The sequence below is a fragment of the Dioscorea cayenensis genome, chromosome 9 (genome assembly GCF_009730915.1).
Source record: "Dioscorea cayenensis subsp. rotundata cultivar TDr96_F1 chromosome 9, TDr96_F1_v2_PseudoChromosome.rev07_lg8_w22 25.fasta, whole genome shotgun sequence".
In the NCBI taxonomy this organism is placed as follows: domain Eukaryota; kingdom Viridiplantae; phylum Streptophyta; class Magnoliopsida; order Dioscoreales; family Dioscoreaceae; genus Dioscorea; species Dioscorea cayenensis.
This window is the reverse complement of record NC_052479.1, coordinates 29,708,312-29,729,463: the sequence shown is the minus strand read 5'-3', so window position 1 is coordinate 29,729,463 and position 21,152 is coordinate 29,708,312. Positions and strand designations below refer to the sequence as shown.

The window sequence follows — 21,152 nt, the reverse complement described above, 5'->3', positions numbered from 1 at the left end:
ATTAACTTGAAAAAATCATGAAGAATAAATTCATTTATAATGGTGAGGGAAAAAACAACATCAGGAAGCACAGAGCAAACTAAAGAATTGTCTAAATGAATAACATCTAAAATAAGAATTTAATCCAAAAATGAACTGGGGAGGACAAATCCCTCAAGTTCTCTTGTAATAACAAAAAAGAAATAGGTTGAAAAAACCTAAAAAAATCAATCAATCAATCTTCACTGAAGAATAGATCAGCCTTGTGAACCAGAAACAAGCATAGAAGCCAATTGTACCAGTTAGAATGAAGAACGAATACGACGCTGCAAGCATGTAACCGAAGTAGAGCACACCAGACACAGGTTTTGTGATCTCAAGCTTTGTGAAGAAGTAAAATATAGCATAAAGGAAGAGATAGAGTGCAGATGAACCTGAAGTCAGGTATGATCTCCACCACCATAAATAATCCTCGCTGCAAAGCTGGAAATAGCATAGCACAATGGTAATCTCGGCGCAGGTGACGATGAGGATAAGAAAGACGAACAAAAGGAAACCAAAAATGTAGTAGAACTGGTTCAGCCAGATTGAGGTGAGGATGAAGAAGAGCTCAATGAATACTGCTCCAAATGGGAGAATGCCTCCGATGAGAATTGAGAAGATTGGGTTCATGTACCAAGCTTGTTCTGGTATTTGCCTGGGGATCTTGTTTGTCTTGACGGGGATCTTCGGGGACTGGTTTTTTGAAACCAATGTAGCCACCGACAAATGATAGAGGTACTGAGATGCCGAACCAAAGCAGTACTAGAGCAAACATGGTGGTGAACGGCACTGCACCAGAGGACTTCTGACCCCAGATAAGTGCATTCAAGATTAAGAAAGATTCCGAAGATGATTCCGGGGAACATGAAGGCTGTCTTCAATGTGATCTTCTTCCATTCCGTACCTTTGAACATTTTGTAGAGACGGGCAGAAGAGTATCCAGCAAATATACCCATGAACACCCAAAGTATAACCATGGCTGTCATCAGCCCTCCCCGGTTTGATGGAGAAAGAAAGCCAAGGGCTGCAAAGAGCATCGTCACAAGTAGCATTCCGAAAAACTGAACACCTGTTCCAACGTACACACACAGCAAGTCTGAGTTAGCTGGTGGCCTGAACACATCTCCGTGGACCAATTTCCATCCTGTTTCCTCTTGGGCTTCTTCTTGGGTTTCCAGCTGGTTGTACTTGGAAATATCTCGGTATAGTGTTCGGAGCATGATCATGGCTACCATACCCGAGAGGAAGAGAACAATCATCATGGAGTTTACAATCGAGAACCAGTGAATCTGGGCATCAGCCATCAAAAGATAAATATCCCATCTGGACGCCCACTTCACATCACTCTCCTGCAGGCAAGAGTATAGCAAACCACAAACAGAGTTTCATCAGCATGTGGCTGCTTATTGTTATTATGTTTTTGAGTTCAACTAATGAAGGAAGATGGGGAAAAAAATAATGCTTCTTCATCATCTCACCTTGAATTCAACATCATATGTGAAAATGATGTCTTTGTTTGCATCAACCTCTTGTGGGTTAGCAGAGTTCACTACAATCTGTTTTGCATGCGGGTCACATGTGTTCAAACGAGTCTTATTGCCCAACCACTCACCTTCATAGTCATGTTTAACACTTGAACCACAAAAGAGGAAAAAATGTATAATTAGTCCGGGCAAGAGCCAATGTAAGCAATGAGAAGAAAGGTTCATTGGAAATGAATGCTACAATAAATAAATAAATAAATAATAAAATAAAAAATGATAGAGACTATGCTCTGTTTAGGAAGAAAGGTTATCTCCTCACTAACTAGATATGCTTGCCAACACAATCTCACTTAACAGCCTATAAGTGGGGAGGACAGGAGAGTGGATATATGGTTGGTTAGCATGTGAATAAAAAAAAAAGATGGTGGGTAGGAAAGTATGAAGAATAAGAGTTAAAGAAGATGAAATGGAATCACTGGAGATAGAGGAAAGATGATGAGCACAATTTCAATTTCTATTAAAGAGAGGTTCCTTTTTCCTAAGATCAATAAAGCCCAACAAGAGAGTAATGCATAAACTAAGACAAACCTGAATGGCCTGACCTCAAATCCCACAATCCTTGCAAGGTCTACATCTGGATCTTTATGATACTTCACTGTAAAGGATAAGTGATTGTAAAGAAAATACTGCTCATCCCTTAGCCTGCAACAAGTTTTCACAAACAACATCAATATATTATCTGGTAATTCCAAGGGACTTACAGCACAATAATTATCATATAATAGTAAATGGTTACCCCAGAAAAGGTGTCTTTGAAACCAACGTAATATCCGAGCTGATAAATCATATTCAAATCCTGATCCACCCTCTTCGCAGGAACAACCAGAGGAAGGTTGTCAAGAATCCTGTGACTCATAACACAAAGTTTAACATTAAAAACAAATAACAATTATAACAGTTTCAAAATCCATGAAGAAAAGAAAGTACGGCAATACAAGGTGGCTCACATATTCACCCGGTATTCATCATCTATCTTCTCCTTAAAGTACCTTGCACCTTTGTTTGTGAGTGTCATTTTGCAAACAATATTACACATTTGAGGTTCTCTCATCTCAAACTGGGAGGGGCAGCACTTATCAGAACAATACCCAAGTAGGATCTAATAATTTAAGAAAAAAAATTTAGAAAGAAAAATCAGATTGTGAGAAGCGCTTCTCACAACATAAGGAGAATTTTCAATACGATCACCGCGAAGAACTTCTCCTAGATTTTCTGCACTGTCAACTATGATATTCGGCTTACAAAAAGGAAGATAATAATATGAATATGGAAGCTGTGTCTTTGTAGAAGTAAGTTTATTCACTTTCACATGCAATGGATCTTTCTGCACAATCACAAGCATCATCACAGAAAGGTTAGTAACAGACTATTTCTCACATACAATCACATAATCTAACAGAAAACTTCAGGCTTGCTGCTAAAAAAAAGAAAAAGAAATATCTAATTTTCCACAGAATTAATTCCAATTGGCGTGACTGCTTCATAAGGCATATTCAACAATCTCATATGCTTCAGTTATTTATAACAAAAATCAAATAAGCTGAATAAATCTCATGTTAAAATCTGCTGAAAAAAATCATGGAAGGTGCGAATTCAAGCCAGGTAAACGATGGAACAAACTAGCTGATGGCAAGAATGAACTAATAAAAAAAACTTGATAAGAGCATGACAGATCAACGAAAGCTGAAAAAAAATAAGAAACCAAAATTTGGCAATTGGTTGGCGCTTGAAGAAACAACACAAATCAACCTAAGTTTCAACAACAATTTGTACCAGCAAATTTGAATCAGCTCTACTGCAATACCAAAACCAATTGTTCTCAAAATCAAAATTTTCAGTCGAACTCATTGTTTTCTCCCACCTCTAACCCAACTGACTTAGAGTTCAAATCATTTGAGGATTAAAAAGTTCATCTTTAACACATGAAAAAGAGAGTCAATTTCATTCCAGAGAAAATTCACAGTAAAAAACCCATAAAAGCATCCTATCTCAAATAATTCCTCAAATCAAAGAGAATAATCATGCTCTACATCATGGATTCAAGCCCATCACAAAAAAATTACTACAAAATCGCAATTCCTAATCAATCCAAATGATAAAAAAATTAATATAATAAAGATCAAAACCAAGAGACAGAGATCACTCAATTCAATGAAACGCAATCTAAAATTTAAAGGCCTGACCCTCTTGAAGTCAGCGGGGGCAACGCCGGGGAGGTAGAAGCCTTCACTGCCGACGATGAGGAGCACGAACGCCACGCTCATCAACGCGCGCAGCGTCCCGAATCGAGGGATCGCCATCGAAGGCGACGGAGAAGAAGGAACCAAAGAAATCCGAAATCGAAGAGAGAAATGAAAAAAAAAAACAAAAAGAAGAAGAAAAAAAAAGAAATAGGGGATTTTCTTTTACTATTTAAACCCTTGAAAAACAAGAAATTAGAAATTACTTGAAAAAAAAGAAGAGAAAAAATTTATTAATTTTAATTTATTTATTTATTTTGCATATAAAGTACATTTTCATTATTTAAAAATTGATGTAAAGGTTTCTCTTCATTTTCTTTTTGAATTTTTGTCATAATTTTTTTTGTTTTTAATTGAGATTTAATATATATATATATATCTTCATTTTTATACTTTAAGTAGTTTTCCAATATTAATTTAGATTTTATAAAAAAATTTTAAAATGAGGATGAAATTATGAGTATATTTATATTTAGATCATGTTAATTACTCTCCATTTTTATTCTTAGTAATTATTAAATACTAAAAATAAAAACTTGATAATTTAAATCAATATTATTAATAGCTAGTGTATAAAAATTCTCAACATCAATATTAAAAAAAACAGTAATAATTTCTGATTATCTTTCAATAATCAGTGTATAAAATTCACAAACTATCTACAATTAAAGTCATTAAACAAAAACCAATAAAAAAACATCGATAGTTCATGCGAAAACTAAAGAGCCTTGTAACATATCAACTGAATTTTTCACTGTCTCGACATCGATATCGATTAATTTTCCTGTTTTTGATGCAATCACTGAACACTTCTTCTCTTTTGCATCAGGAACAAATAATCTCCCTTTTTCTTCTGATCCAAACAATGCAATACTGCAATTAAACATCATCATCATCATCATCATCATCATCATCAGAAAAACAGAAAAATAAAAAATTTCATGATGTTCTATCGATCATTTATCGAATTAAATACCTTGGTTTTTCGATAGCATTTGCAAGCTGAATAGCTGCTGTGTTTGTGCTGATAACGCCGACCGAATCATTGATTATTGCTGCTAACTGTATACAGAAAAATATAAATGTATATATATACACACATTGTGATCTCTATGATGAAGAAATAAATACCTGGCCTGGTGTAGTAGTGAACAGAATGCTTGCATCGTCTCCGATGGCTTCCTCGACATCATCGCGCTCTTTTTCATGAGGTATTATAAACAGAGGCTTGACACCCCTGATTCACAAATCAGGTAAACATTTGTTAGTTTGTAGATAGTCGATACATTACATTTATGAGCTTATGAAGCGGTGAAATATCAGATAAATGTATACCTTATGTCCTTTGTTATTTCGGCCCATATTTGTATAGGTAGTAAACTATCATCGTCACCTCTAGATTTCATCGATGCGATGGAATCAGACTCTATTCCATGAATTACAATGTATTTATTCTTCTGTACACCTGCATTTGTATATTTCTCTTGCACATATGCTTTGAGTTTCTTCGAGATCGAAATTTTCAGCGGAGGTACTGGTTCGCGTGGCACGTTACGAGCTGGTCTTCCTAACCATTCAGTCATCTGTTGGTACCTGTCATTAAGCATGAAATCGAATAATGTATCACGCGACACCAAAGCATAAATTAAACTACTTAACCATTCAACACTATGATCCCAAAACCATGTTTGTTTGTAAAAATGCAGGGATGATATGGATCCAAGTATAGAAATGCAAATACACCAATCTCCAAATAAATGAAAGAAAAAAAAAAGTATACATCACAAATACATACACACATTCACAAAGAAGCTCACATGTTAAATCCCAACTCGGAGAGGTTGAGTAGAGGTGGAATGAGTGTTTCTGTGAGAAGTAGACCTGCACCTGCTCCATTAACATTTGGATAGACATAACTTACTTTGTCTCTGGCAGATGCCATGAAGAGGAATGCTGCATGTCCCAATCCGGCAAGCTTTGTCGACAAGATCATATCATAGTACCTATTCTGTCACAAAGAAGAACAAACAACACAAATGCACTTTCATAGTCAGGTGACGTTTCATATGCGATATATATCAAAGGAGCAGAAGGATGGATCGATGAACGGACCCTCATCACGCCAAGCATGTCAGTGTACTCAGCAGGTTCAGGGAAGTCATCATCGGGGTCGTAAACAGTAGCCCACCGGACATTCTTGTTGATCTCATAAGTCTGTTTGCCTCTCGGTGAAGTGACCACATCCACCTGCACCCCAGGATACCGATCCTTGATCAGTTGGATGGCTGGGAAGAAGAGGAGGTTCTCATAGACACCACCGGAGACTACACAGCAACAACGACGAACATCACCACGAATTTTGGAACCAAGGGAAGCGATCTCGACATTGTAGCCTTGAGGGAACTTGAGGAAGCCGTAAGGGTTGTCGGGGTTATCGGGCGGGCGGGGGTCCTCCTCCTGCTTGCCATCAGAAAAGAGAGAGCCGTACTCCATGTCAGGGTCGTCACCGAAGTCGAAGGGATCGAACCAGGGGTTCTTCTTCTTGGCATGGGTGGAGAAGCCAAACTTCTTGGGGAATGAGACCTTGTGTGATGGTTTGAAAATGGAAACTGAAAACTTTGAAGGTGAGAGGAATAAATGGAGATGATGAGAAGCCATGGATGGAGCTCTAATGGTGGTGAAGATCCACTGGTCTTTATATTAAGGTTTGGATGGTTTGAATGTGTGGAGGAGGGAAGGATAAGTGTGTTTTTCAATGTAGGCACCTGCAGGGTTCTGAATTTGCCAATGAGTCCCTGAAAGTAAAGATTAACCAAAAAGAGCACTTCATTTGAATCAAGAATTCAGATAAACACAGTGATCATTCCAATGATTCCATTGCTACAATGACAGAATCAAAGAACAATAATTATGCCGGAATTTGTTTTAAGTAATCACATAAAAAAACATTCTGGGTACTGTCAATATAAAACATGCAGCAATTACAACAGACTTGTATTGAAGTGGGAGATCGAAAAAGAAGGAACTTTATCTGTCAAGAGGGGCATCAATCAGCCGCACAGTACGGGGAAGCATGAACTCGGCAAAAATAGGGTAATGAGATGATGGATAAAGCCCATTGTTGTTGTCATTTATAACTTCGCAAGATGCCGGCACTAGAGACCTTCCCCGGAAGAGAATCCAATCAATGTGCAAATCCTGAGTTTGGCGATCCCAGCAGAGACAGAGTGCTCTGAATATCAGCTTGAGAAACTCCATCGCACCTTGTTTGTCACCTACATGACCATGTTGATTGAAATACATTCACAAATTGATTTCTTTGGTATATTCAGACATACTAAAAAATATACCTTACAATATCCTTATCTACGTAGAAGTAAAAAATAGAGCAGGAATAACATACAATTACTATCTAGAGAATTCCCTAAGCTATTTGCACTTTCATGAAAGATTATAAAGATTTAAATGTTTCATAAATCTTTGGGAATGAACTCATGGGGAAGTATGCAAATATGACAAATTCTTTTTATTTATAAAATCCTACATTTTAGCCCCAACATTTATTTTCTGGGGAGGAACAAAATCTTTAATAAGAAATCAGGGAAGATAAAATGCATCACCACCAAAATAGCTCACCTTTGAATCCATGGTAAGTCCGTATCAGTGACAAATTTTTCCGCACCCGTGCATTGGGCCAAGCATCTCGCATGTCACCGACAACTCCATGCTCTCTGCAGTCATATTATGAAGAACAACCATCAAGTCGTCAGTTACATTTTATCAAGACAAACATCTTTAAGCCACATATAGGCATATCCAATGGTAAAACTCTTGTAACTTAAAAACTTTGTAATGCTACTAATCAACTTGCAGCACTGAAAACATAAAGGCACTGCAAAATATGAACAAATTACTTTGAATAAGTCATACTTCAATAGTATTGGGAAACCACAGGAATAATTAAAGAATATGAAGGTATAAATGTGAATAATGAAAATATTAGTGCAACTAGAAATATCTTAATGATTATATTAAGTTTGGCCTCAATGAACTTAGTAAGGATAAGTGCAAACTTGACTAGTAGAAGGAGCCAATAACATACCTTTTCAGTAGTTCATAAATATATTTACATATACACACATTTTCCAAAGTACAAAGCACAATATATTAGATAACTGGGTATTAGATGAGTCTAATGATGCTCGAATTAATAATATCAGGGAAACTATCTCACTGGCTGAAATGCTTCATTTTGTCTTATATGAACATCACAGATGAAGTCTTTGACAAGAAGAGATGAATTAGTAGCAAGACAATAAAGTTTGTAAAATTATACCTGTATAAATTATGGAAAGAATTTTCCCTCCAATTGCTTCTTTGCAACTGAAGAATCAATACTGAAAAAGGTAAGTAATACTGTTCCAATTTATTTTACATCTTCAATGTAATGTGTTTATTTTATTTGACTTGTCTTATCCATGATGCAAAGCAAAGTCTTAGTAGCACCACTGAAGGGCAATTTGTTTCCTATTGTATTGTAAAAACAATAAAAGATACGTAACAAACAATTTACAGCAAATAGATAAAATACATCACATGGAAAATCTAACAAAACAGGCATTATCAACTAACTAGTAGTTATTTTTCAAGTACTTGAAAATTAACATAAAGGCTCCTGGTGTATCAAGATACCTTGATCTCCCAAGCAGAAACCGGCCAGTAGTAGATTCCTTCTGTGTGTTGAATCCTCCACAGTACACTACTGGCAAGCTAGGAGGCAAGGAAGCTATGTGTTGCCATGTGAGCAAAGCACTCCGTCTGCGTGCACGAGGACTGAACTCATCCATATTTGTATTTACAATCTGGAAGCTGAAACCAGGTGGTTCAACTCTCTTGAGTTGAAATGTGTAGAAATAATGTCAAAGCAACAAGTTATAACTAAAATTGGGCAGCATAATAATTACACAGTCAGAACTAATTGCAATTAACAAAAAGTCATAAATCGTATCACTACTTAATATAATACTTAAAAAGGATATTGCCCAAGTAGCAATACAAGGAACCGTTGATCCCCACGACATGCTTCCTGGAACAGATGGTGATTCTGACAACCAAAAGGTACCACCTTCAAGAACCTCCACCTTCATAATACTTCGAAAGAACTTAATCAGAATTTTTTCCCCCAGTAATTATGCTACTGAAGCATTAATATCAGAAGCAATATAAGCTCTTAAGAAGAGTTTCATACCTTCTCCTTATCATAGAAAATAGTGCAATATTCATCTGTAGTATCCTGAGGTCCTTTCCTTGAAATCCCAAACTGCTCATAACCTTGATTAAAACAAGAAGAATTGAACACACATCTAGTGAATAATAAGTCCAGAAAGCATAGCAAGTTGCCGAACTACTACATTATCAAATTAGAGAGAGTATTTAAAGCAACTTATTTGTCCAATACCAAACTAATCCACTACCAAAACAAGAGAAGCTTTATCAGAACATTATTCACAAAATGGAGAGGTCTCATTCCAACAAAAATTTAGTAAAGTTATCATCTTCACGTGCACTAATAGAATGACAAACTCGGTATGAATAACAATGGCGATCTACAATCCAAGCTACATAAACCATAAACTAATCTCCAGAGATCAATGCATCATACAGTGCTTACCTGGTAAACTTTGCTGAAGAAAATCCAGCTGCCACTTCAACCCTAAACCCAAAAACAAACAACAAACAAAACGATTCCATAAAAAAGGATCAAAAAGCTCAAATCAACGCATTCAATCTGAGAAACCGAGAAAACTTGGAACCTTGCTGAGTGCACAGAACAGTAGGGGAGTAACTGGTGATGACGCTGAGGCAAAGGTCCCTGCGCTTCTCCCACGAGTTCGGGCTTCCACTGTCCTGCTCCCCTTCATGCAAGTTCAGCGACATGACTGTGATCGAAACGCTGCTCATCTCCACACTCCGAAGCGAAACCCAATTGAATCGGTGATGCTATACGTCTCAGATGATCTCCATGATTGGAACCAAAGCTTCCTCTCTCTCGACTCCAGCGAGATCGATCGCTCTTCGGAGAAGAAGGTCGTCTTCTCGAAAACAAGAGAATGGTAGAAAGGTGTGAGCTTTTTTCACCTTATTCTATAGAACCCAAGCTAGGGACCCAAAAACAAAATTTGACTTCTTGTAAGGGTTTTTATGAAAAACAAGAATTATACTTTATTGCAGGGTTTTTTTAAATTACCTTTGGGAGAGAAAAATATATCATATATATATATATTATACTCCTCCTTTTTTATGAGTCAATTTTAACTAAATTTAAATTGCATTGATTAAAAAAATTAATTAAAATTAGTTTATAATATATAATTTATAAAAATTATACTAACTTTTTAAGATTACTTTTATTTAAAATATATTTTTAAAAAATGTATAGTTAAATATAATTTGATTAAAAATGTTAATATTTAATGTTTCACAACTTTTTTTTTAAAATAGACAAGTAAAAAACCTAAAAAAAATCTATAAAATTAGATAAGTAAAAAAAAATGGAGGGAGTTGTTTGTAATTGTGTTTTTTTAATTATTATTATTATTATTGTTTAGGGGGTCATTGGGAATTTTCATTATTTGAGGGTGTTTAAACGAATTATATTTTACTTTTTAAGGGATTAAAATGAAAATTTTGATTCATGTTCAGAGTCTTCAGACAGTACACAAAAGGCTGCTGTCCGAAAAATAGTTTTTAAATTTCAGAGGTTTATCTGAAAAATTCCAAACATAATCCCAATTAGAAATGCCACCTGGAAATTTACAAAAAAAGAAAAAAAGAAAAAAAGCAAAAGAAAAGCATGATGACTGATCAGGGAGCTTTTTTTTATTAAAAAAATAAACAACAAAAATAAAAACCTTGGTTCAGGCTTTATTATAAAAAAATAAAAATAAAAATAAAAAGGTTTTAACTTTTAAGTAGATCATCATTAAAGTTATTATTGAAAATCTGAAATACCTGTTATTTGATATTTTTTAAATTTTTTTGAGAGAACAATTAATAAATTTTTTCATATAGTGACGTCATGACAAACACTCACATTATTTTAGACAAAATTTTATTTTATTTTCTTTAAATTTTTAACCAAAGCAAAAAAAAAAAATGTAAATAAACAAACACAATAACCAGAAAACATGAATAAAATTCAACAGTTCCAAATCAAAATGAAGAAATAAAAAACAAGTCATGCATAACTTCAAACAATGACCGCGTTTTTATTGAGTAATTTTTCGAGTTGTAACTTCAAATTTGATGAGGTTTAAGAAGAGTTCTTGAGCACCCATTCAACAAGAGTCGAAACCCCGAAACCGGTCCCGGTTTTCTTCTTCTCATTCCATACAGGGCCGGCCATGTCGATGTGCATCCACTGAACTTTCTCGTCGACAAACTGCAGCACAAATGGAAAAAAAAAATTGATTTGATTAACATTCGTATCGGGACTGAACTCTAATTTGATACTATACATGAAAAGAAAATTTCGGGGCATATGAAAAGATAACAAGAATGAAACTCTTATTTGTTGCTTGTGTTTGCTTGAATGAAGAAAATATATGTTAAACCCTAATTTGGTATTCTCATCCACAGCAGAAAATTTCCGAGTGTATGAAAGACAACATGAACAAAATCATTCTTCCTTTCATTTAGTTGAATGTAGATCTGCAAGACAATACAGAGTAAACCCTGATTCGAAATTCCATAGAAACACATTTCTATATCATGGGAAGGAAAACAGGAAGAAAATATAGAGTACACCATAATTAAACACTCTGCAAAACAAGCAAGTTGTGTTTTACCCGTGCTTGGTTAAATGGAAGAAAATACAGATTAAACCCTAATTTGATATTCTGTAAAAGGAAAATTAAGAGCGTACGGAGATGATTACAAGGAAATTGTTTTTCTTGTGTTTAGTAAGAAAAGAAAAACATAAATAAAATGGTTAGACAAATGATAAAGAAAGTATTGATACAATAATCTTGTTATTTCTGTCAATCATGTCCCATTCCTTTGTCTTTGCTTTTCCTCTATTTTAAATCAATCCAACCATCCAGAAAAGCAAGCATGAAAGAAATTGTTCTTCTTGTGTTTCGTTGAAAGAAGAAATAAAAGGAACAAGAAAATGAAAGAACATGCAATGATAATGAAATCAAACAATTTGGAACAAAAGATGATGCATAAGTGTCGTCCATCTATATATGATGTGATGGGAGAACTAAATTGACAAAAGAATCGAAAATTGCAGCAAGAAAAGATGGTATGCACCTGTTTTAGGAAAAGGGCAGCAGTGATAGCACCACCTTGGCGTCCTCCGGTATTGACCATATCGGCTACACCAGATTTCATAGACTCCCAGTAGCTTTCTTCAAGTGGCATTCTCCAAAACTTCTCACCTGTGATCTCCGAAGCTTCAGCAACCTCCTTCGCTAGTTCATCATTTGGTGTAAAAGTTCCTAAAAAAGAAATTAATTGGCTCGATGTTAGACACATTCATGCCAAAATTAATTTATTTAAAATGAAGAAGTAGAAACAAAGGCTCTGGTTTTAATAGGAAGTATTTAAAAAAAAAAATTATTTCCACTAGTATCATGCATGTAGATAAATAGTAATGTAAACTTTTGACCTGCAATGCTGGGACCAAGGGCAACTACACAAGCTCCTGTCAGGGTTGCAAGATCAATAACCTGCATCATGAAGTAAAGAAATTGTCAAGAGAAAAACGATTATGTTCATTGTGTTTAATAGGGTGAAAACATCTTCACTAATTTACAAGAAGGTTAAACTCAAACCAATCAGGTGCATAAAAAGTACATAAGACAACATTTTCATTCTCTGTTTCACACCTATAAGATGATCACATAAATAGCTATGTTGACTATAGTTAATCATTATTAAACTCGTAAGAATACTTGGAAATCAGATCATAGGCTTACAGAGGAAAAAAATGTGTCACGATTTCCAAGATCTTTATTAGGCCATGAGCTAAACACAGCAAAATTTGAAGACAAGAATAAAAAAACATATGATATACAGTAATCACTCTAGTGATAATAGCACCATTATGTCTCAATACCTTTTTGACACCTTGGTTGCAAGCATAAATCAAAGCATCTGCAAGTGTAAGCCTTCCTTCAGCATCGGTGTTGTTGACCTGGATTTAGAGACAAAATTAAGTGAAATCATAAGTCCACAATAAATTTTTTTTTTCATTTTCTGCAAAGTAGCAAAAGAGATAAGTAAGTTTTTATTTGCCATTTACGTCATAGTCATGTAACAATGTTCATAGCTATTGGACTGTATCATAGAAAAGAAATAAAATAAAGTACCTCAATTGTTTTTCCATTTGAAGCCGTGACTATGTCACCTGGCCTCATACCAGTACCACTAATCATATTTTCACAAGCCGCAACTATGAAATGAACCTGGAAAGGAAATTTGAATTTGGTCAATAATGCAAGTAATAAAAACAATTTCAACTAAAGAATGCACAGGAATTATGGATAACTCTTTTTACTGAAGGCATAGTGCAACTTACCTCAACTCCTGGAGGCTTAATTTGGCCTATTGCTTTTGCAGCACCAAATACTGCAGCTGAACCTCCCATATCAAATTTCATTAGCTCTATTGAACAACCGGGACCAGTCTTGATATTGTAACCACCACTGAGATACATAAAGAATACAGGTTAGAGTTCCAGGAAACTAAATATATTCCTCACTACATGAGGAAGCAACGCAAGCCAATGATATCAAGACAGAAAACCTTTTTATGGCCGGTATAAAAGGCACTAAAACAGTTATGTCAAGAATAACATGAAAAAATATGACCATGGTGTCACAACTTTCCCAATTTCCAAGGGAAAAAATATTGAATTTGAATATTGAACTGTGTAAATAAACATCACCTGTCAAATGTCAATCCCTTTCCAACTATTGCGAGTTTGGTTTTCACATCACCCCCTGGAGGTTTATAGCATAGATGGATGAAGTGAGGTGGGTTTGCAGATGCCGCAGCAACACCCAAGTATGAGCCCATTTTTAATTCTTTGCACTGCTCTTCATCTAAAATCTTTGCGGTAAAGACATCACTGTACAGTGAGGCAACTTTAGAAGCCTCCTCTGCTAGTACACCTAAAAATACCACCAACAAAGCCACACTCAACCCTCATACGTTTTATAAATACACGAAAGGATGATAGAAGTAAGTGCGATGGTTAACCTGGAGTGAGCACATTAGCTGGTGCATTTACAAGTTCTTTTCCAAAGATAACTCCCGAGCAAACATCACTTGCATACTGAAGTTTCTTATCCAGTTCCACCCCAGAACCCAATCCAACAACATCAACTGTTTTAAGATGTGTCTTTTTTTGTTCAGACTTAAACCTATTGTCTTCATGCACGCCAAGCACAGTTCCTTCAAAGGCAACAATGAAAGAGAATTTTAATGCAGAAGTTTGTTACCAGAAATGAAGCAAACTTAAGCAGAATTTTTTCTCATTCTGAATATGACCTGATATTTACTTGAGACATTAGCAGATGATGAGATATTATGGGTGCATTTATTAGATACCTGAAGCAATCGCTGAAGCCACTTTTAGCTTGCATTCTTCAGATATCTCAGACGCAAGAACTACAGCCACACTGTTTGCCTGTGCAGCTTTTGCAGCAGCTGCAACAGCCTCACCAACACCACGGTATGTGCTTGCAGTAGAAACAGGTGAGTATTGCCCAATGCCAGTTAGACCAATCCTTCTGAAGCCCAAGCCAGGAAGCCTGAGAACTGTTGACTGGCCTGCTTTCCCAGTAAAATCTTCCTCGGCGGTAGCTTCCGCCAGAAGACCACCAAGTTTCTCATCTAAACGTTTCAGTATGGAGTTCTCAAACTTAGAGTTTGAATCCCTAGACATATCTTTCTCAGAGACAGCAACAGCAAGCATGTCTCCCTTCCATTCTATGATATCAATTTCCTTTGCAGAAAATGCAATCTGTGGGAGGACAGATACAAAATTCAAACAAATAGCTTTAGGTTTGAACAAACACTTCAAAAATAACATCTATTAACATCCCCGATAATAATAATAATAATAATAATAATAATAATAATAATAATAATAATAAAATCAATCCTTAATGATGTAGAACTATTCAAAATTCAGCCAATCAAAAGGTAAATGTCATCAATCAATGGATCAGAGAAAATATGTTCTATCAAGGTAGATTACTTGGCAAAGTAAATTATACTCTACAAAAAAACAGAGAAACCAAAGAATGCTAAGATTAAAGAATGAATACAGTCAGAGACAAGAGAACCACTCTAGAGCTTTAGAGTGATGAGTTCATTTGTCAAATATAGATCACATCATCCATCATCGTTTGTAAGATTCCAACCCAGCTCAAATAACAAGTTAAACCAAAAAGAACAAACGAACCAAAAAACTTTGGAGGCAAGCAAAAACTATGGCCCCCAATAGAGACAACCACTGGCTATAAATCATCCCTTAGATTATCTAAAGCAATGACAGAAAGCTTATATTTGAAGAAGATAAACCCAAATTATCAAGAAAGTGACAAAGCATCTGCTTCTTCCCTAGCTTCATCAAACACCTAAAACCCAAGTTGGTGATGCTATTCAGTAAAAAAAAATAAAAAAAGAATGATAAATGGAAAATCATAATAGAAGCAGTTCATACAGGTATAAATTTCAGATCACAGAATTGATCAACCAGTAGATTCCTCAAACACGGATCTAACATCAGATTAAAAAACACAACCTTAAAAACCTCGACACCAAATCCAAAACGAAAAAAGAAAAAAAAAAAAATAGAGAAAAACATACACCCTCCCTCTCTCAAGGATTTCATCAAAGACTGCCATAACTCAAGAATTTCAACAGCTCATAAGAGAAAAACCGTTCCTTTTCATGATCAAAATAAAAAAATAAATCCATAAAATATGCATAACATAAACCCTAACACGCCAGAGCAGAACAAATTTCACAACCACCACACTCAAGCAGGAAATTCAACAAACCAAAAAGACCCGCCATTTCTCCAAACCAAAGGTCCAAAACATCAAAACCGCATCATCAATCCAAAAAGCAACAAAAACAACCACAAATCCCAATGCACCAAAAGAGAGAACTCAATCAGAACTTTCAAACAACACAACAAAAAAAAACCCTTCATTTCTCCAACCCAAAACATCAAAACCCCAACATCATCCAAAAAAAAACACCAAAACACCCACAAATCCCAACTCAAAAGAAGCAAGAACAAAAGTCACTACAACTCATTCAAGCATTTCAACAAACAGTTAGCGAGCAAGACCTGAGGGCTCTCAACAGTGACAGCTTTGGTGAGCCCGAGTGTAGCGCGAGGCGCAGAGGCCATGATAGCACGCAGGTGGACGAGAGAGCGCGGCGGCGGCCGAGAGAAGCGGAGAGAAAAGCAAGAGAGGGCGCTGGGCGCGAGAGGCTTAGCAAACAACGACGAAGGCCTTGGGATGCGAACACAAGTACTAATAACCAGTGCGCGAGCCATTCGCAAGCGCGTTCTTGTCACGAGCGCGCCGAACACTCGTGCGCTTTGTGATGCTTTTTTGAGCAAAATTTATAATTGGTCCCTCAATTTCTCTAACTATTTATTTTAGTCTTAAATTATTATATGAAAATATTCATTGTAGTTTTTTTTTTCTTTATTTCGTTTTTTATAATTTTATTATTTGTTTGTGTGAAAATTAAAATAAGTATGTTTGTATGGTTTGGGAAGTAGAGGAATTTGTTTTTTTTTTTGTTCATGGAGCAAATTGAATGTTTATGTGTTTTAAGGGACCAATTGTGAATTGTAAAATTGGGGGAATAGATTTAGATATAGGGATGTATTGAGAGTTTTCTTTTTTTTTTCTTAATTTAAATATTTATATTTCTAAATTCAGTTTACTTGTTTTCTTGTTTGTGTGGATGTAGTATCCTATGTTTTTTTTTTATAAGGATACAAGAAATTATACTTTATTAAGGTTTTAATGTACTCATTTTTAGATTTATTAAGGTTTTAATATATGTATTTTTAGATAAAGTTCTACAATAAAAAAACAGAGTCCTATTAAATTATCTATTTTATCAAAATAAAATAAAATTCCGTTTATTTTTATTTTATATCTATATGTGAGAGAATCTTAATTTTGCAGGAAATAAATAACAAATTATAAATTTCCAAGAGGTACATATGGAAATTGCAATATTAAACTTTCCCAAAAAAAAAATGACACAATAATTAATCATTTGCCAAAACTAAAAAAACAAAATAAAAAGATCTCTCGTCTACGGTTGGCATTCCAAGAAACTTATCACATTGACTGACAAGCAATTAATATTTTTTTTTAAAAAAAAGAAAAATTAATTTTAAAACGATTAATTAATTATTTATTAAGATCATTATCCCTTCTTCATTGGACTATGCATTTTATCAGTTTCCCTAACTGGCCTTTGGCATTAAACAATGACTAAAGGACAGCAAGAAAAAAGACCAAAAGAATGTGCAACGTTTCTCAGTGCGACAACATAACAAAATGTTAAATTCAAGACATTAAACAATGACTAATAACAGCAAGACATCAACATAACAAAAGTTCTATATAAATACATCTTTTCTTTTTATATTTTAATTGAATATATAATCCATTTACTTGCTCATTGGTCAAAGAAGGTTTCAATCATTAATTCCAACATTAGCAACTAGGACTGATGTACCTAGATATATATATACATTGTAATTATTACAGTAACAAATACATTAATTACTATTTAAAACAGTATATCATACAGTATTACTGTTTATTAGTCGTTGGATCGAGATACAACATCTGGTAATTGAACGCCCATATATTTCTCATCCATAAATGTCCACAGAGAATGTTTTGCCTATATATATATATACTCCAATACAAATTTGGAATATAAATAATATTTAAATCTTAATCAATCACTCATGAACTGGTAAACATTTTCCTTAGATAATTCAGAAGCTAAAATGACTGATTCTTAAGATAATGAACAAACTGGAATTAGTTTACCTAATAATAATGCATTCATCCTATACTTAAATGACCTTTCAATGAATGCTTTTGTATCCAAAATAGCTCTAACCTGTGTTACTTATCATCAGGCTAAGTGAAGCTCTCAAGTAGCTCCTCCTGTTTAATAAAAGTTTATAAAAAACACACATGAGATAAATGGATGAAATACAAACTGCAGAATGTAAAAAAAATTTTAACTAGTGTGGCTGGCCCATGCTGACGCTACGGGTTATCTATACTGTTTTTTCTCTTTTTTATTTCAATTTATTGGTTCTTTATATATATTCATTGTTTGTTTTTTTTGGAAAATCTCTAAATGTAATTGATATTTTATTTGATGATAATTGTTGTTCATTGGAAGTGTTTCATTAATTTTTTGTAGAAATCACATTTGATTTGGAAGCATTTATCCATGCATTAAATATAGGCAAAAGTTCAAGTTTTTTTATCGTCCATTCAAAAATAGCAACATAAGAGGGTACACTAATAAAAATATCTTCATTTCATTCATGATTTTTTTATTATGGATGTGCATCGAAACACTTTCGTGTGTTCAACATTGTCATCCATGGTAGCTGGAAGGTTGCGGTCGATCGTAGTAATTTCGGTGTGTTTTGGGAGATGGATTGGATTTGAGAGGTTTTTGCCATGGTTGTTTGATGGGTCAACCTCGAAAAAAACAATAACGTCTTAGCTCATCATTAAGTAATGTGAAGTTGTTAATTGGAAAACTATACTAAAAACATGTTATAGTTACTAATGCATGGATCGTTTAGTGTTACATTTGTTTTTCATGGTAATCAGAGTAAATCAATTATTTATGCATTTTGTTTTGTTTTTTTAATTGATACGCAAGTATTATTGTTATATGTGTTTTTTCATAAGTCATGATTAGCCTTTGATACATTTGTAGTTAACTTGATATTTTCACATATTTTAATTGAACTTACATTTTTTTCGGAGTGCTCAAGTTGGTCATAGTTCCAATTTAGTTTTCTGTTTGACACTTGTTCATGACATTGGTAGTAGTCCTGTCATTGCAGTAGAATTTTTCACGCATTAGTAATAACTATTAACATGTTCATATTTTAGAGTATTTTTTTCAAAAACATTTGTAAAAAAACTTTACTTCGAAGTTTCTCCATAAGTCGCTTTTGCATTTGAAGCGCAGACAATGATATGTCTTGCACTTGGGTTGATGAAACCTTCTTCTACAGCTTGGTCAATGAAAGAAAGCAATGAGTCGTAGTAGCCATTAATATTCAATAATCCAACCTACAACAATGAATAAGTTTGTCATAATTTATTCGTAATTTCCATTATATTTGCCTATAATTGTCATTGAATTACCGGCTTGTTATGTATGCCTAATTGTGCCAACGTAATCACTTCAAAAAGTTCTTCAAGAGTACCATAACCTCCTGCATAATAATTTCAATTGAGATTAATTAGTTTTTTTTACTTCAAGAGAAAAAATTTATGACTTGTGAGAGGATTGGTATAATGAATGATAATAGAATGATATCAAAATAAAACAATGTTAGTGAATATATAATAAATATGAAATGTAGGTTGTGTAATAACCAGGCATAGCAATAAAAGCATCAGAATTGCGAGTCATTTCTGCTTTTCTTTGGTGCATATTGGCCACTGGTTTTACTTCTCCTAGAGTGATGCCAGTGATCTGACAAATTTACAAAACAATATATATTACCGAATAGCCATTGGTATTTGTGGTTTTTTTTCTTGGGAAAGCTTATCATAAAATTCAATAATTTTTTTCATACCTCTTTATCCATTAGAGCTTTGGGAATAATACTAAACATATGGAGAAAAAAATGTTAATAACTTCATTTTTTTCAAATAAATACCATTTGAATTTTTTTTTTTAAATAAACCATACCCAAGAACTTGTTTTCCACCATCAAAGACAGTTTGCGATATCAAGCCCATTAGTCCAATATTGCCTCCTCCATATACTAAATTAATGTCTTTCATCACCTGCAGGGATTTGCAACATTATTTCATATTTTTTGTAATTGAGCATACACAAATGAGTAGGCTATATGATTATAAGAACAATAATAGAGAAAGAACAATGGAACGGAAGAGAGAGTGATGAAAAAAAAAACAATTAAAATTAGGTAAAAGTAAGAAGTCAAACCGGGTTCTTTTGCCAAGATCTATAGCGAAAGCATCTTGATAACTCTTTTTGTTTTCCTAGAGTGCCACCTCAAGAAAAACACAAATTGTCTTGAATTTGGATGTACTCATTGTCTTTCTTTTGTTTTGCTTTCCTAACACTGCGAATTGCATTAAATTATAATAAGGACAGATACATTCAAGATGCAAGTATGATGTGTTTTTTTATTGCTATAAATAAAACAAACTGGTTGATAATTGAATAATAATAATAATCATAAAGAAGGATGAGCAAAAGAGGATCTTGGAATTGTAGAAAAATTAGGCTGATGATATGTATTTTTTGTTGGAGTCTTACCATGTTTGATCTAGGATATTGATGATTGTGTTGGAAGAGTACTCTATTTCTATATATAGAGAGATGGTTTCCTAGTGTTGTTCTTCTTTGGTTCATCATATTGTTCATGTTTTTTTGGATTTTTTGAAAAAAATAGATTTGATTTCAATTCGTACAATTTTTTCTACAAATGTAATTTACAATATTAAAATTATGATAAAATCCAAAAGAAGAGTAGATATTCTTAAAAGAAGAGAAGATTTTTTAGTACCAATCCAGCCAAAAGCTAGCAAATCTTAGATTTTTGGATCATGATGAAAAAAAATATTCCATTCCAATCCTGCCATAAGCTAGCAAACCCTAAAATTTTTTATCTCGATGATTTATGTGTACATCCGCACCGGATTGTCTTCTTGATTGGATGGGAGCAGTGAACAACATATATTGTGTTATAACATATAATGGTCAAAGACTAAGAAGTCAAGCTCAAATACCAAAAATGAATCTAGCTATTTCATACCATGCTTAAATGATTAGTTGACGATCTTGACATCCATATCCATCTTTTAGCAAATCTTACCTTTTTGGACAACTTATTGAGAAATGTAATCCTTAATATCTTTTGTTGAAAGGTGTAAACAAATTACGTAAAAATCATGTTTGAAAAAACAATGACCATCAACTGTTAAATTGAGACAAAGGAAAGTAACATACAGATGCCCTATAATAGCAAAATCCTATGACAAAT

At 34.2% G+C, this 21,152-nt stretch overlaps 3 protein-coding genes and 2 pseudogenes across 3 annotated transcripts; all 5 read right to left on the bottom strand.

The window, feature by feature from the left end:
* Positions 1-18: 18 nt before the first annotated feature.
* LOC120269082 lies at positions 19-3,936 on the bottom strand (annotated as a pseudogene).
* Positions 3,937-4,399: 463 nt separating this feature from the next.
* LOC120269121 (photosynthetic NDH subunit of subcomplex B 1, chloroplastic) lies at positions 4,400-6,591 on the bottom strand. Its single transcript, XM_039276405.1, has 6 exons — positions 5,918-6,591; positions 5,623-5,813; positions 5,141-5,398; positions 4,937-5,042; positions 4,782-4,867; positions 4,400-4,678 (listed from the first exon to the last, which is right to left on the bottom strand). Exons 1-6 carry the CDS (start codon positions 6,461-6,463, stop codon positions 4,513-4,515), a joined length of 1,353 nt encoding a protein of 450 aa, XP_039132339.1. The 5' UTR covers positions 6,464-6,591; the 3' UTR covers positions 4,400-4,512.
* Positions 6,592-6,655: 64 nt separating this feature from the next.
* Positions 6,656-9,949, bottom strand: LOC120269122. The gene is made up of 7 exons (XM_039276406.1): positions 9,619-9,949; positions 9,477-9,518; positions 9,054-9,136; positions 8,845-8,946; positions 8,498-8,712; positions 7,442-7,536; positions 6,656-7,080 (listed from the first exon to the last, which is right to left on the bottom strand). Exons 1-7 carry the CDS (start codon positions 9,764-9,766, stop codon positions 6,833-6,835), a joined length of 933 nt encoding a protein of 310 aa, XP_039132340.1. The 5' UTR covers positions 9,767-9,949; the 3' UTR covers positions 6,656-6,832.
* A 1,031-nt stretch (positions 9,950-10,980) lies between these two features.
* Positions 10,981-16,417, bottom strand: LOC120269109 (leucine aminopeptidase 1-like). The gene is made up of 10 exons (XM_039276394.1): positions 16,179-16,417; positions 14,423-14,837; positions 14,072-14,266; positions 13,758-13,983; positions 13,389-13,515; positions 13,180-13,275; positions 12,927-13,004; positions 12,477-12,537; positions 12,119-12,306; positions 10,981-11,246 (listed from the first exon to the last, which is right to left on the bottom strand). The coding sequence occupies exons 1-10, from the start codon at positions 16,389-16,391 to the stop codon at positions 11,118-11,120; spliced, it is 1,728 nt and encodes a 575-aa protein (XP_039132328.1). The 5' UTR covers positions 16,392-16,417; the 3' UTR covers positions 10,981-11,117.
* Positions 16,418-18,015: 1,598 nt separating this feature from the next.
* On the bottom strand, positions 18,016-19,908 carry LOC120268662 (annotated as a pseudogene).
* Positions 19,909-21,152: the final 1,244 nt, after the last annotated feature.